General features: G+C 60.5%; 1 protein-coding gene across 4 annotated transcripts in view; it reads left to right on the forward strand.

The window, feature by feature from the left end:
- Nucleotides 1-12635, forward strand: part of SCUBE1 (signal peptide, CUB domain and EGF like domain containing 1) — a 131449-nt gene that overhangs the window by 93208 nt on the left and 25606 nt on the right. For all 4 annotated transcript variants that reach the window (XM_043440478.1, XM_043440480.1, XM_043440479.1 and 1 more), the window contains 3 exons: nucleotides 2719-2841; nucleotides 5075-5191; nucleotides 9128-9250. In XM_043440478.1, the coding sequence (XP_043296413.1) occupies nucleotides 2719-2841; nucleotides 5075-5191; nucleotides 9128-9250 (363 nt within the window). The remainder of the gene's footprint in view (nucleotides 1-2718; nucleotides 2842-5074; nucleotides 5192-9127; nucleotides 9251-12635) is intronic.

Consider the following 12635-nt stretch of genomic DNA (forward strand, 5'->3'; position numbering starts at 1 on the left):
CAGCCGTGGAAAGTGAACGTGCTTTGCCTGAAAGGTCAGGCCATGGGGCCTCCGCAGGACTGCCCCCTGCCCCTGCTGGTCTGAAGAGTGTGGTCGGGGCAGGGCTCCAGCCTCAAGGCGCCCTGTTAGGTGCTGCCCTGCCTGATACTGGGAAGTAGGCAGCTTGCTCCTTGGCCCTTCTGAGAGGAGGGAGGTCTGGGGCCTCCACTCCCTGAGCTGGAGCCTGAATTCCTCAGGGATACCAGCCCCTCCTCCCAGCACCTGCTGCAACAGTCCAGGAGAACTGCCCCCTACAGCCTGTCTGCTGCCCGCCTTCTACCCACAGGCTCTGCCCAGCAGTTGCCCCACAGTGAGCCAGCCCACGCCCCGGGCCTTCCCTCTGCTCCTACCCACACCCTCACCCACGTGGCCCGGGGGTGCCAGGCTGTGCCCTCTCCGTGGGATGGGCGGAGGGGGACAGGAGCAGTCGTCCGATCGCATATTCCTGCGGCTCACCCCTCCCCTTCCCCCACATACACTGATGCTCAAACAGTGGCAGAGGCAGTGAATGTCCCACCTGGTGGCCAGGACCCCACCCTTTCCTCAGCCCCCTGACTCTTCATTCACTCATCCATTCGTCCAGTGCCCCCTCCTAGGCAGCGCTTCCACGCAGGCCTCCTGCCTGGCCCTGGGGCTCCACGTGGGAGCCCTATCTGCCGTCTCTCCTCTCCAGAGGGCAGGTCCTGAGACAAGAGAGCAGCAAACTGGGGAGAACATCAGGGAAGGCTTCCCCAGGGGGCAGCTGTTCCGGGGAGCGGGGCGGCACTGCTGCGGCAGGAGCCAGGGGTGCAGAGAAGAGGAGGGCCAGGCGGCCGAGGGGAGGCCACGAGCCTGTGCGGCCAGACGGGGGCTCCAGCCGCTGGCGGGGCCGGGTGGCTCACAGGGAACAGGCGGGGAGTCTTCAAGGGGCGGGAGGTGGCGGGGGGCAGTGGCGCGTCGGAATGAAGGCCGAGGGGCTGTCCAAGCCCACCGCCCCCTCACTGTATCTGAGGCTAGAGCTGGGGATGAGTGCTCCCCCAGTGGGACCCCCAAGCAACCCGCTGTACCAGCCGGGGCCTCCAGGAGACACACCCCCCGTCTCCTGGCTGGCTGTTATGACAGCCCCTTGTTATGACAGCTGACAGGCCCAGGTAGGGAGCAGGGTGGAAATAGGGGGTTCCAGAAGGCCTGAGGCATTCCTAAGGAGGCGGGTCCTCTCTGCACATTCGATCACAGTGAATGATGCTGAGAGGTGCGGGCTAGCAGCCCAGTTTACAGATGGGGAACCTGAGGCTCAGAGAGGTACCTTTCCCTGCCCGGGGTCACAGACCCAAGAGGGGCCTCCAGTCTCCTGCCAGAGGCTTCTATGTAGAACCTCCGCCGTCGTCCTGTGAGGAGAGGGGGCAGCGGAGGCTGAACCTCTGTCCTGGATAGGCCCTTGCTTTGACCTTGACACCTGCTTCCTCTGGATAGGACTTCCCTGGTGGCTGAGATGGTAAAGCCTCTGCCTACAATGCGGGGGACCTGGGTTTAATCCCTGGGTGGGAAAGATCTCCTGGAGAAGGAAATGGCAACCCACTCCAGTACTCTTGCCTGGAAAATCCCATAGATGGAGGAGCCTGGTAGGCTACAGTCCATGAGGTCAAACAAGTCCAAGAGTTGAACATGGCTGAGTGACTTCCCTTTCATTTCCTCTGGAGGCTGCAGGGCCAGCGAGCCACACTGGAGGGGTCCTGTCTTTGGAGGCAGCTGAGGCTGGGCTCATGACCTGTGACCTCCCCCCTGTGAAGTGGGGACTCCGGCCCCAGGTTGTTTTGACCGTCACATGAGTGACTTTTTTGCCAGAAAGCGCTTGGCCTGCTCACCAGCACGAAGTGGTACCTGGTAGTTGCCACGACTTCCAGAGGGTCCTGCTGCTTCCCCTGGGGCATCGGCCCCTCCTTAGGCAGCTTTGTTCCTGAAACACGGGTTCGGGTTAGGGGTGCTCGGGAGGGGTCACGCCTGGGGACCGTCAGGGTGCCACCACCACTCGTGAAATGCCGAGTGAAGAAACAGCTCAAACCATGGGCAGACGTGGGGAAGGAGAAGGGTGAGGAGCCAGGCTGGGAAGTGAGCAGCCCGCGGATGCCTGCAACACCTGGAGCCAGTTAGCTCCCCAGCCTTGGTCTCCCTGTCTGTAAAGCTGGAGCAGTAAACCTACTTTTTAACGAGCTGGTCGGGCCAGCACCTTGGGGATGCGATTTCGTTTCATCCTTACGCTGTCCTTCCAAGTAGGGGTGCTTCTGACCCTTGTTCTCACAGATGGGGAGCTGAGGACCGGGGGTCCAGCAGCTCAGCCGGAGTCATGGCTCTCAGGCGGCAGCCGCCTGCTCCAGGCCCGCCTACCTCCCGGGGATGGAGGGGCGTGGGGGGCATCGACCCTGCTGTCTGGCTGGGCACAGCAGACACAAGTTCCCTGCCCCCTCCTGCACACACATGCCAGGCTCACCAAGTCCCCAAGGGGAGGGGGGATCGCCTCTCCGCCCACCCGCCACGGCTGTGAGCCAGGCCCCCTTCCTGGGCCCGGCTGGGGACCCAAAGCAGTCCCCGGGTGGGCAGCGGGCAGTTAGGGAAGGGCGGCTCCGGGCCTCGGTCCTGCCTGCCCCCGGGGACCCCAGCCCACTCTCCTCGCCTCCCCTACCCACCCGCCCGGCTCTGCAGACATCAATGAGTGCCTGGTCAACAACGGGGGCTGCGACCACTTCTGCCGGAACACCGTGGGCAGCTTCGAGTGTGGCTGCCGGAAGGGCTACAAGCTGCTGACCGATGAGCGGACGTGCCAAGGTGAGCCGCCCGCATCCCCGTGGGGCTCCCTTCCCCTCCCCAGGCCACCCCGGCTCCCAGGAGGGGAGGCAACCTGGGCTGGGGCTTGTCGGAGTCTGGGCTGGGCCTGGGGGAATGGTCGTAATTTTTCTGCCCTGAGCGAGGGCTCCTTTGTGACCCTAGGGGCCCTCAGAAGCCATCAGAAGCCTCCAGTCCAAGCCCTCCCTGTTAGGGATGGTGGCTGAGGCTCGGGGAGGGGTCAGCCCGTGTGCAGGTGGTCCAGCGAGTAGGTAGCAGGGCTCAGTGCCTCAGCCTGACCCCAGTTCCCGGGCGCCCAGGCCACCTTCGGTGGCTTCAGAGGCAGGATGATGCCACCTGGTGGAAGGTGTCGCACACGGCAGGCGCTGCCCACCAGTCCTTCCTTGAGGCCCCCCGGGGCACCTGCTAGGACCTGGGGTAAGGGGAGGAGAGATTTGGGCAGAGGTCAAGGGTCACAGCCCAGGTGAGAGCCTGAGGACGGGCAGGGGAGACAGGAGTGAAGTGCTTGAAGGATGACGTCTTCCTCCCAGAGGAGCCAGGGAGGTCAGCCCATCCAGGAAGTGGCCCTGGGGCTGGGGGAGCCTGAGGGACCACAGGGAGCCCGTCAAGAAGGGGGCAGCTCCGGGAAGGGTGCAGACGGAGGGCCGGCGGTGGTGGGGATGGGACAGCGGCCGGGTTCCGACGGCGGCTGTCGCCCTGTTGCGGGGGTCCCAGCAGCCACAGGGTGCAGCCGGCAGCGTCCGGCCGTGGACTTGAGGCTTCCACTCTTAGTGCCGCTCAAACAAGGCCCTGAGGGGCCCGGGATTTGCACCCCCCACCCCCAGGGCCCCAGGAGAGGCGAAAGCAGAGGCTGGTGAGGGAGGGTCCAGGGCCAGCCCCGCCTGGGGCTCCTCATGTGACCTGAGCCGGTCACCTGCCCTCCCGGGGCCTCCGCATCCCTGGCCGGGCAGCCTAGCCCCGACTTCCTCTCCGGCCACGAGGGCCCCCCTGGGAGCCTAGCATCTGTCCAGGCCCAAGCAAGGCTCCTGGGCGCCCTGCTTCTCTGTGCCTGGCTGTGTTCTCAGGAGGCCTGAGGGAGCAGCCTCGACTGCATCCCCGCTGCCCCACGAGAGGGGCCACAGCGGGCGTGGAGGAGGCCACTCCGGCTGAGTCTCCTCCACCTTCGTCCTGAGCCACCTCTCCACGGCCTGGGCTCTGGCCCCGGGCCACGCTCCAGCACGGCCCCTGGGTCCCCAGCTCCAGCGGGGAGGGGTCTAGGCTTCTCTGCTTGGCACTCAGGGCCCTTGGGAAGGGCACCCCAGCCCCCCTGAGCCCCACCCAATCCCTGGGGCTCAGGTGCTGCCACCCCCCCAGCCTTTGCCCAAAGTGCCCTTCCCACACAGGCACGAGGGGATCTTCCCCGATCCCCCACCCCGGGAGGAACCTCATCTCCCCTTGAGCGCCCACAGTGATTCGTTCCTTGTGCACGTGTTATTACAAACGCACGTGTGTCATGAGGACATCTGCGGTCGCATGAACAGCACATTCAGAGGAGAGGCAGGTCAGCATCTGCCTTGCCCTCTGGCCCCCGTCACCTGTCCCTCGGGGGCCGTCTCCCTCAGAACTGTGGCCAGGACAGACTTGTCTTCTGTGAACCCAACGTTCATGTCCTCCCTTCTAGGAACAGGCCCTCTGTGACCCTCCCTCTTTCCCTTTTCACCCTGGCTGCCAGGGGGTCAGAATCAAATCTCACCTCTTGTCAAGGCTCCTTTGTTACTCTTCACAGGCGGTATCTTCCCGACCAGCGCCCCCTTTCTATCTGTGCTCTTTTCCCCAGTTTCTCTAGAGACGCGTTGGGGTGACAGTTCCGCTTCTTCCTTGGGTGGACCTGTCAGTTTCCTGCTGGTGTGGATTGAATACCTCCCCTAAATCACACTGGCGTGTGAGCTAATGGACTGGCAAGGATTCAAAACAATCCCTTCTACTCAGAATATTCCTACCCTGCCCACCTCCAAAAAAGAGAGTGAGGTGGCTTCTATCCCAGTACCATGCGGTTCGTGGGGACAAAATGGAAAATCGGGCAGGGACGAGAGGTCTGAGGTTTGCCACGAGTCGGCTCTGCGCTGAGCCCGGAGCCCTGGGACCACTGTGCACAGATGTCCCTCTGAGTGACAAGGCCGTGCCACCCGCCACGCCCTGAAACTGCGCCCGGACCTTTCTCCCTGTGGCCCCACAGACATCGACGAGTGCTCCTTCGAGCGGACCTGTGACCACACCTGCATCAATTCCCCGGGCAGCTTCCAGTGTCTCTGCCACCGCGGCTACACGCTCTACGGGACCACCCACTGCGGAGGTCTGCAGCTCGCCCGCCAGGGCCACCTCCCCCCTGAGGCACGCGCCCGGCCGCACGGCCCCCCACATTGCACCCCGCACCGCGCACCCCGACCTGGACTCTTGACGGGCCTGGGAGGGCCTGGTGGGCGGAGGGGCTCAGCCAGGGGCGAGGTGGAAGGGTGGGAGGCGGGGTGCCAGGCCTCAGCCAGGCTGTGGGCACTGGCCTGGAAACAGCAGCCTTTGGGGAACCCCACTCAGGAAGGGAGGACAGCGGGACAGAGCGCCGCTCAGTCAGTTCACTCCAGGGGAGGGGCTGACAGCAGAAAGGGGCAGGTCAGTGGGGGGCCCCAAAGGAGGAATCCTGGAGTCAGAATGAGGGGAGACGGGCCAGAGGGGTCGGCACGTGCAAAGGCCCTGAGGCAGAGGGATCACAGAGGGGCCTAGGGGCAGCCACTGGGGCCAGAGCCCCATGAGGGCAGGGTTCGTGCCTGGCGCCGACGGAGGACCCAGGGCTTCGTGAGCCCCCAGTAGCCTTGTGGCTTTGCTCTTAGCACAGGGAGAAGCCCCTGGAGGGTCAAGACAGGGTGTGACCTGTGAGTTCAAGTTCGTGTAAGGAGCGCCCTCCTGCCGCCCTGTGTCCAGGAGAGTGGAAGTCAGAGCACCAGTGGGGACACAGCTCCGGACGTGGGAGGAAGGGCCCCAGGGGCTGGAGCTGGCTGGGGAGGGATGTTGGGGGGGGTTCCAGATGCACGGGCTGAGGGGGGTGAAGGGGGGGCGTCCAGCACGGCCCACGCCCCGTGTCTCCTCCTGTCCTGTGACCGGGGTAGCCACACTTCCCTGCGGGGGGACAGCTGCGCGGTGGGGTGGGCCCAGGCACAACTGGTGCTGCAGGGAGCTGCAGAGTTTTCTGGAGGGACTCCCAAAAGCCTGGCACCAGCTTCCACACACAGGGCTTCGGCCCAAGAGAAGGCAGGGCCTCAGGGAGATGTCCCGGGGCCCCGGGGCCCTATGCGGGAGGGGGAACGGGCTGGGAAGGGCAGGTCCAGACTCCCGCACCGGGATGAGGCCTCAGGACCCCGGGGCTGCTGCTGGGCGTTCCCGGCCCCTCCAAACCCGACTGCAGCTCCATTTTGTGCCACTGCTCTGCCCCGCCCCGAGTCTGGGCTCAGCTGCCCAAGTTCGGCAAACTTCTGAGGCTCCTGGGGAGGATGTGTGTTGGTTCCAGCAGCCCTGTGTGTGTGCGCACACATGTGCAAGCTCACGTGTGTGTCATGTGCCCTATGTGTGTGTTTCCGTGTGTCTGTGTCTGTGTGTGCGTGCACGTGTGTGTGAGCTCATGTGTGTCACATGCCCTGTGTATCTGTGTCTGTGTGTGTGCGTGTGAGCTCACGTGTGTCATGGGCCCTGTGTGTGTCTGTGTCCGTGTCTGTGTGTGTGCGTGCGCATGTGTGTGAGCTCACATGTGTCACATGCCCTGTGTATCTGTGTCTGTGTGTGTGAGCTCACGTGTGTCATGGGCCCTGTGTGTGTCTGTGTCCGTGTCTGTGCGTGTGCGTGTGTGTGAGCTCACGTGTGTCATGGGCCCTGTGTGTGTCTGTGTCCGTGTCTCTGTGTGTGCGTGCACGTGTGTGTGAGCTCACGTGTGTCACATGCCCTGTGTATCTGTGTGTGTGTGTGTGTGAGCTCATGTGTGTCACAAGCCCTGTGTGTGTCTGTGTCTGTGTGTGTGTGTGCGCGTGTGTGTGAGCTCACGTGTGTCACATGCCCTGTGTATCTGTGTCTGTGTGTGCATCTGTGTGTGTGTGAGCTCACATGTGTCATGTGCCCTGTGTATCTGTGTCTGTGTGTGCATGTGCATGTGTGTGAGCTCACGTGTGTCACGGGTCCTGTGTGTGTCTGTGTGTCTGTGTGTGTGCATGCATGTGTGTGTGAGCTCACGTGTGTCACATGGTCTGTGTGTGTGTTTCTGTGTCTGTGACTGTGTGTGCACACGTGTGTGTGAGCTCACGTGTGTCACATGCCCTGTGTATCTGTGTCTGTGTGTGCATCTGTGTGTGTGTGAGCTCACATGTGTCATGTGCCCTGTGTATCTGTGTCTGTGTGTGCATGTGCATGTGTGTGAGCTCACGTGTGTCACGGGTCCTGTGTGTGTCTGTGTGTCTGTGTGTGTGCATGCATGTGTGTGTGAGCTCACGTGTGTCACGTGGTCTGTGTGTGTGTTTCTGTGTCTGTGACTGTGTGTGCACACGTGTGTGTGAGCTCACGTGTGTCACGTGCCCTGTGTATCTGTGTCTGTGTGTGCATGTGCGTGTGTGTGAACTCACATGTGTCATGGGCCCTGTGTATGTCTGTGTCTGTGTCTGTGTGTGTGCATGTGCGCATGTGTGTGAGCTCATGTGTATCACGGGCCCTGTGTATCTGTGTCTGTGTGTGCATGTGCATGTGTGTGAGCTCACGTGTGTCATGGGCCCTGTGTGGGTCTGTGTCCATGTCTGTGTGTGTGAGCTCACGTGTGTCACGGGCCCTGTGTGTGTCTGTGTCCGTGTCTCTGTGTGTGCGTGCACGTGTGTGTGAGCTCATGTGTGTCACATGCCCTGTGTGTGTGTTTCTGTGTGTCTGTGTCTGTGTGTGCACACGTGTGTGTGAGCTCTCGTGTGTCACGTGCCCTGTGTATCTGTGTGTGTGAGCTCATGTGTGTCATGGGCCCTGTGTGTGTCTGTGTCCGTGTCTGTGCGTGTGCGTGTGCACGTGTGTATGAGCTCACATGTGTCACGGGCCCTGTGTGTGTCTGTGTCTGTCTGTGTGTGTGCATGCACGTGTGTGTGAGCTCACGTGTGTCACGTGGTCTGTGTGTGTGTTTCTGTGTCTGTGACTGTGTGTGCACACGTGTGTGTGAGCTCACGTGTGTCACGTGCCCTGTGTATCTGTGTCTGTGTGTGCATGTACGTGTGTGTGAACTCACATGTGTCATGGGCCCTGTGTATGTCTGTGTCTGTGTCTGTGTGTGTGCATGTGCGCATGTGTGTGAGCTCACGTGTGTCACATGCCCTGTGTATCTGTGTCTGTGTGTGCATGTGCATGAGCTCACGTGTGTCATGGGCCCTGTGTGGGTCTGTGTCCATGTCTGTGTGTGTGCATGTGTGTGAGCTCACGTGTGTCACGGGCCCTGTGTGTGTCTGTGTCCGTGTCTCTGTGTGTGCGTGCACGTGTGTGTGAGCTCATGTGTGTCACATGCCCTGTGTGTGTGTTTCTGTGTGTCTGTGTCTGTGTGTGTGCACACGTGTGTGTGAGCTCTCATGTGTCACGTGCCCTGTGTATCTGTGTGTGTGTGTGTGTGTGAGCTCACGTGTGTCATGGGCCCTGTGTGTGTCTGTGTCCGTGTCTGTGCGTGTGCACGTGTGTGTGAGCTCACGTGTGTCACGGGCCCTGTGTGTGTCTGTCTGTGTGTGTGCATGCACGTGTGTGTGAGCTCACGTGTGTCACGTGCTCTGTGTTTCTGTGTCTGTGTGTGCACACGTGTGTGTGAGCTCACGTGTGTCACATGCCCTGTGTATCTGTGTCTGTGTGTGTGTGCATGTGTATGAGCTCACGTGTGTCATGGGCCTTGTGTGTGTCTGTGTTCATGTCTGTGTGTGTGCATGTGCGTGTGTGTGAGCTCACGTGTGTCACGGGCCCTGTGTGTGTCTGTGTCCGTGTCTGTGTGTGTGCGTGTGTGTGTGTGTGAGCTCACGTGTGTCACGGGCCCTGTGTGTGTCTGTGTACGTGTCTGTGTGTGTGCACGTGTGCGTGCTCACTTGTGTGTCACGCGCAGTCGCCTGCCCGCATCCAGTGAGAACCCCAGGCGAGGGTCAGGGTCGGGGTTCTTGGCCCCCCTGCCCCAGTGGGTCCCGCCCTGCCGGCCCCGAGGGTGCCCGTCCAGCCCGCCTCCTGCCCTTACGCCTGCCTGTGCCTCCAGATGTGGACGAGTGCAGCATGAACAACGGCAGCTGCGACCAGGGCTGTGTCAACACCAAGGGCGGCTACGAGTGCGTCTGCCCCCCCGGGAGGCGCCTGCACTGGAACCGCAAGGACTGCGTGGGTGAGTGCCCGGGGCGGGGGCCCCTGGGCAGGTGCTCTGCTGCTCTCGGGCGGCTGATGGGACCGAGGCTGGAGGAAGGAGAGGGGTGCGCGGGGGAAGCACGCGGGGTGTCAGCCTGGAGCACAGAAACGGAGACCCGGGGGTCCGTGTGTACTGACGCAGGAGGAGCTGAGTCGGCATGCAGGCGGAGCGCAGTGTGAAGGCCTCAGGTGCACCCCCTTGTCCTACCAAGGAAGCTGGGGGTGCAGAGGGGGGTTACCCGGGGTGCAGCAGCACCGGAGCCTGGCCTGGGGAGCACCTGGGCCTTTGCAGGCCGGCTACTTGCTCAGGGCCACCGGCCCCGCAGTGTCTGGCAAGGAGGGCCTCCTGGAGAGCGTGGGGCTCTGGGGCCCGGGCCCCTCCAGGCTGAGTGCGGGGCAGGCCCCCACCTTACAGGTTCCATAAACACATACTGACTACTTGCTATGTGCTGGGCCTGTCCTGGGTGCTGGGGTTATGTCCCCGACACAGCTTTCAGATCCTTGGCCCACCAAGCCCTCACATCCCCTGGGCCACCAGAGTTAAGCCTTTGATTTTATCTTTCATCGGTAAGTCCTTTATTTATTTGGCTGTGCTGGGTGTTAGTTGCAGCATGTGGGAGCTTTAGTCTTCACTGTGGCACGCAGACTATTAGTTGTGGTATGTGGGATCCAGTTCCCTGACCAGTTCCCTCCCCTGCACTGGGAGCCTGGAGCCTTAACCACTGGACCACCAGGGAAGTCCCACGTTAAGCCTTTTAAATCTAAGTCAGCGTTCGTCCCTCTCAGCTCAGAGCCTCCAGTGAGTCCTCTTCACGCAGAAGCAAAGCCAGAGTTCCTAGAGCGGCCCAGAGGCTGCTAGCCGCCCCCCACCCCCCACTCACTCTCCACCCTCACCGTGCCCCCTACAGCCCATGCTGGTCTCCCTGACCTCGAAGGCGCAGCATGCCCCGTGCACGGGCTTGTCTCTCGGCCCGGAGGACTCTTTACTCCTTGCAAGCGTCTGCTGAGTGGGGCGGGGTGGGTGAGACTTCCTGACCACAAACCCAGAGCAGAGCAGCAGCCAGCCCCGACTCTGTGCCCCCTCCCAACACTGCCCTTGCTTTTTCTCTCCCGTCACACTTCACACCAACCAGACATTCTGTGTACATCACAGAGCCTGCTGGGTGTTGTCAGTCTGTCCTCACTGATCACACTCTGCACTCGTGGGCAGGTATTTTTGCTCGTCTCTTGTTCCCTGTTGTCTTCCCAGCACCTGAGCAGAGCCTGACAGTCGTGGGCACTCAGTACATGCTGAGTGGGTGCATGACTGTGTCCAAGAATGGATGCCACCTCTTAGTACCGAAGTCAAACAGCTGAATTAATTGCTCACTTCAGGAAGAATTGCCCTGCTGTCCAGGCGGGGTCTTGTTGAGCAAAGCAAACCCTCTGTTTTGTCTAGAGTCTAGGGGAAGAGCTTTCACGGGGTTGTGTTGATTAGAGGCAGGATTAGGGGGTGTCAGTCTGAGGAGCACGCCTTTGCGGGGTCTGTGGGGGTAGCCTGGGTTGACACTAGCCTGACTGCTCAATGAACTGGCCGAGAGTTGGCTGACTTTCCGAGCCCGGGGTTGTCATCAACCTATAGGCTTTCCGAGGCATGTCCACTGATAATGAGGGTCGTGTGAGGCCTGGTATTTACCGGTGACCAGAGCTATCAGGTACAGGCTTTCTCTAGGGATGAGGACACTTCTTTTTCCTCTTAAATTCTCAGTCTCTGTTTTGGTCCTCTCGCAGTCAGGACTGCAGGAGGGGCTCCCAGGGTTTGTCCGGTAGACCTGGAGTGAGGAGACAGATGGTGTGACCCCAGGCATTACTGGAAGGTCCTGGGAGGTCCTCTAGAACTACGATTCAAGAGCTCCCAGGTGGAGCAGGAAAGCCAGTCCCACCAGCTCCTGCGTCCACAGTGCGCAGCTTGCTCTCTCCTGGGCCCCCGTGTGGACTGTTCAGCTCACCTCCGCTGTAAATCCAGCTTCAGAATGATGGGCACAGACTCCCCTGGTTGCCCAGAAGAAGATTCCAGGTGCTGTTATTACCATAACTACTTGCAGTAGGCAGCCAGAGTGCTCTGTCCTACCCTCCAACGCCGTGCCCCAGGCTGGACTATTCACCGCATCTCCCAAAGTGAGGGGCACACTTTTGATGACCACGGGAGCTGTCCAGTCCCGAGGGATGGGACCAAGAGCCTCTGCCATCTGCTTCACCAGGTTATGTCATTACGTGCCTCGGAAGGTGTCCTACCCTCAGAGGCTTTGCAAGGAGGCATCATTCATTGAGGATCCCAGGGAGTCATTCATTGTTAGAGTCCAGAGCCCCACAGGGCAGTGAGCTGAGGGCCTGGGGTGGCACCGTGAGTCAGACTTCTGTATGAGACGGGGGTCAACTTCATGGAGCTGTAGGGATGCTGTCCGTGGGTGGTGTTGTGACAGATAGTCCAGATACACGGTGAGACGGCTGAATTGGCCTCTCCTGGTGCAGGGGGATTCTACTTCTTTTTATGTATTGTCTACAAAGAGGATCATAATTAGGTTCGTGTAGCGTACTTTGTGGCTTCCCTGGTAGCTCAGCTGGTGAAGAATCCGCCTGCAATGCAAGAGACCCTGGTTCGATTCCTGGGTTGGCAATATCCCCTGGAGAAGGGATAGGCTACCTACTCCAGTATTCTTGGGCTTCCCTGGTGGCTCAGATGGTAAAGAATCCGCCTGCAATTCGGGAGACCTGGGTTCGATCCCTGGCTTGGGAAGATCCCCTGGAGGAGGGCATGGCAACCCACCCTAGTATTCTTGCCTGGAGAATCCCCATGGTCAGAAGAGCCTGGCGGGCTGCAGGCCGTGGGGTCGTAAAGAGCCAGACACGGCTGAGCACAGCATCAGTCAGTTCAGTTCAGTCGCTCAGTCGTGTCCGACTCTTTGTGACCCCATGGACTGCAACACTCCAGGCCTCCCTGTCCATCGCCAACTCCTGGAGTTTACACATACTTAATATCATTTTTCAATATTGGCTTCCCTAGCGATAGCTTGGGAGAACCGATTTAAAGAATCAAGCTGGTGGTTATCACTTAGTACAGCCTAGATCTAGGTGAGTTATTATTTGCAAGGGAAACATGACAGGAGAAGTCAGAAGTGCACACCCTTGGATGCATAAGGTGGGAAAACATGACCAAAGAAATGAGGAACAAAGGAATGCAAAAGCATGTGTGGAAATCAGTGGCTGCAAACATCTAGGAGAATTTATTCCTGCGGTCTTAGGCACAAGCCTCTACCCTGCGTAGCCATCAGCCAGTTCTGAGAATCAGAACTTGGGTAACAACCAGTTTCTGTGAACTGCTTTTG

The sequence above is a fragment of the Cervus canadensis genome, chromosome 21, assembly GCF_019320065.1.
Source record: "Cervus canadensis isolate Bull #8, Minnesota chromosome 21, ASM1932006v1, whole genome shotgun sequence".
NCBI lineage: Eukaryota > Metazoa > Chordata > Mammalia > Artiodactyla > Cervidae > Cervus > Cervus canadensis.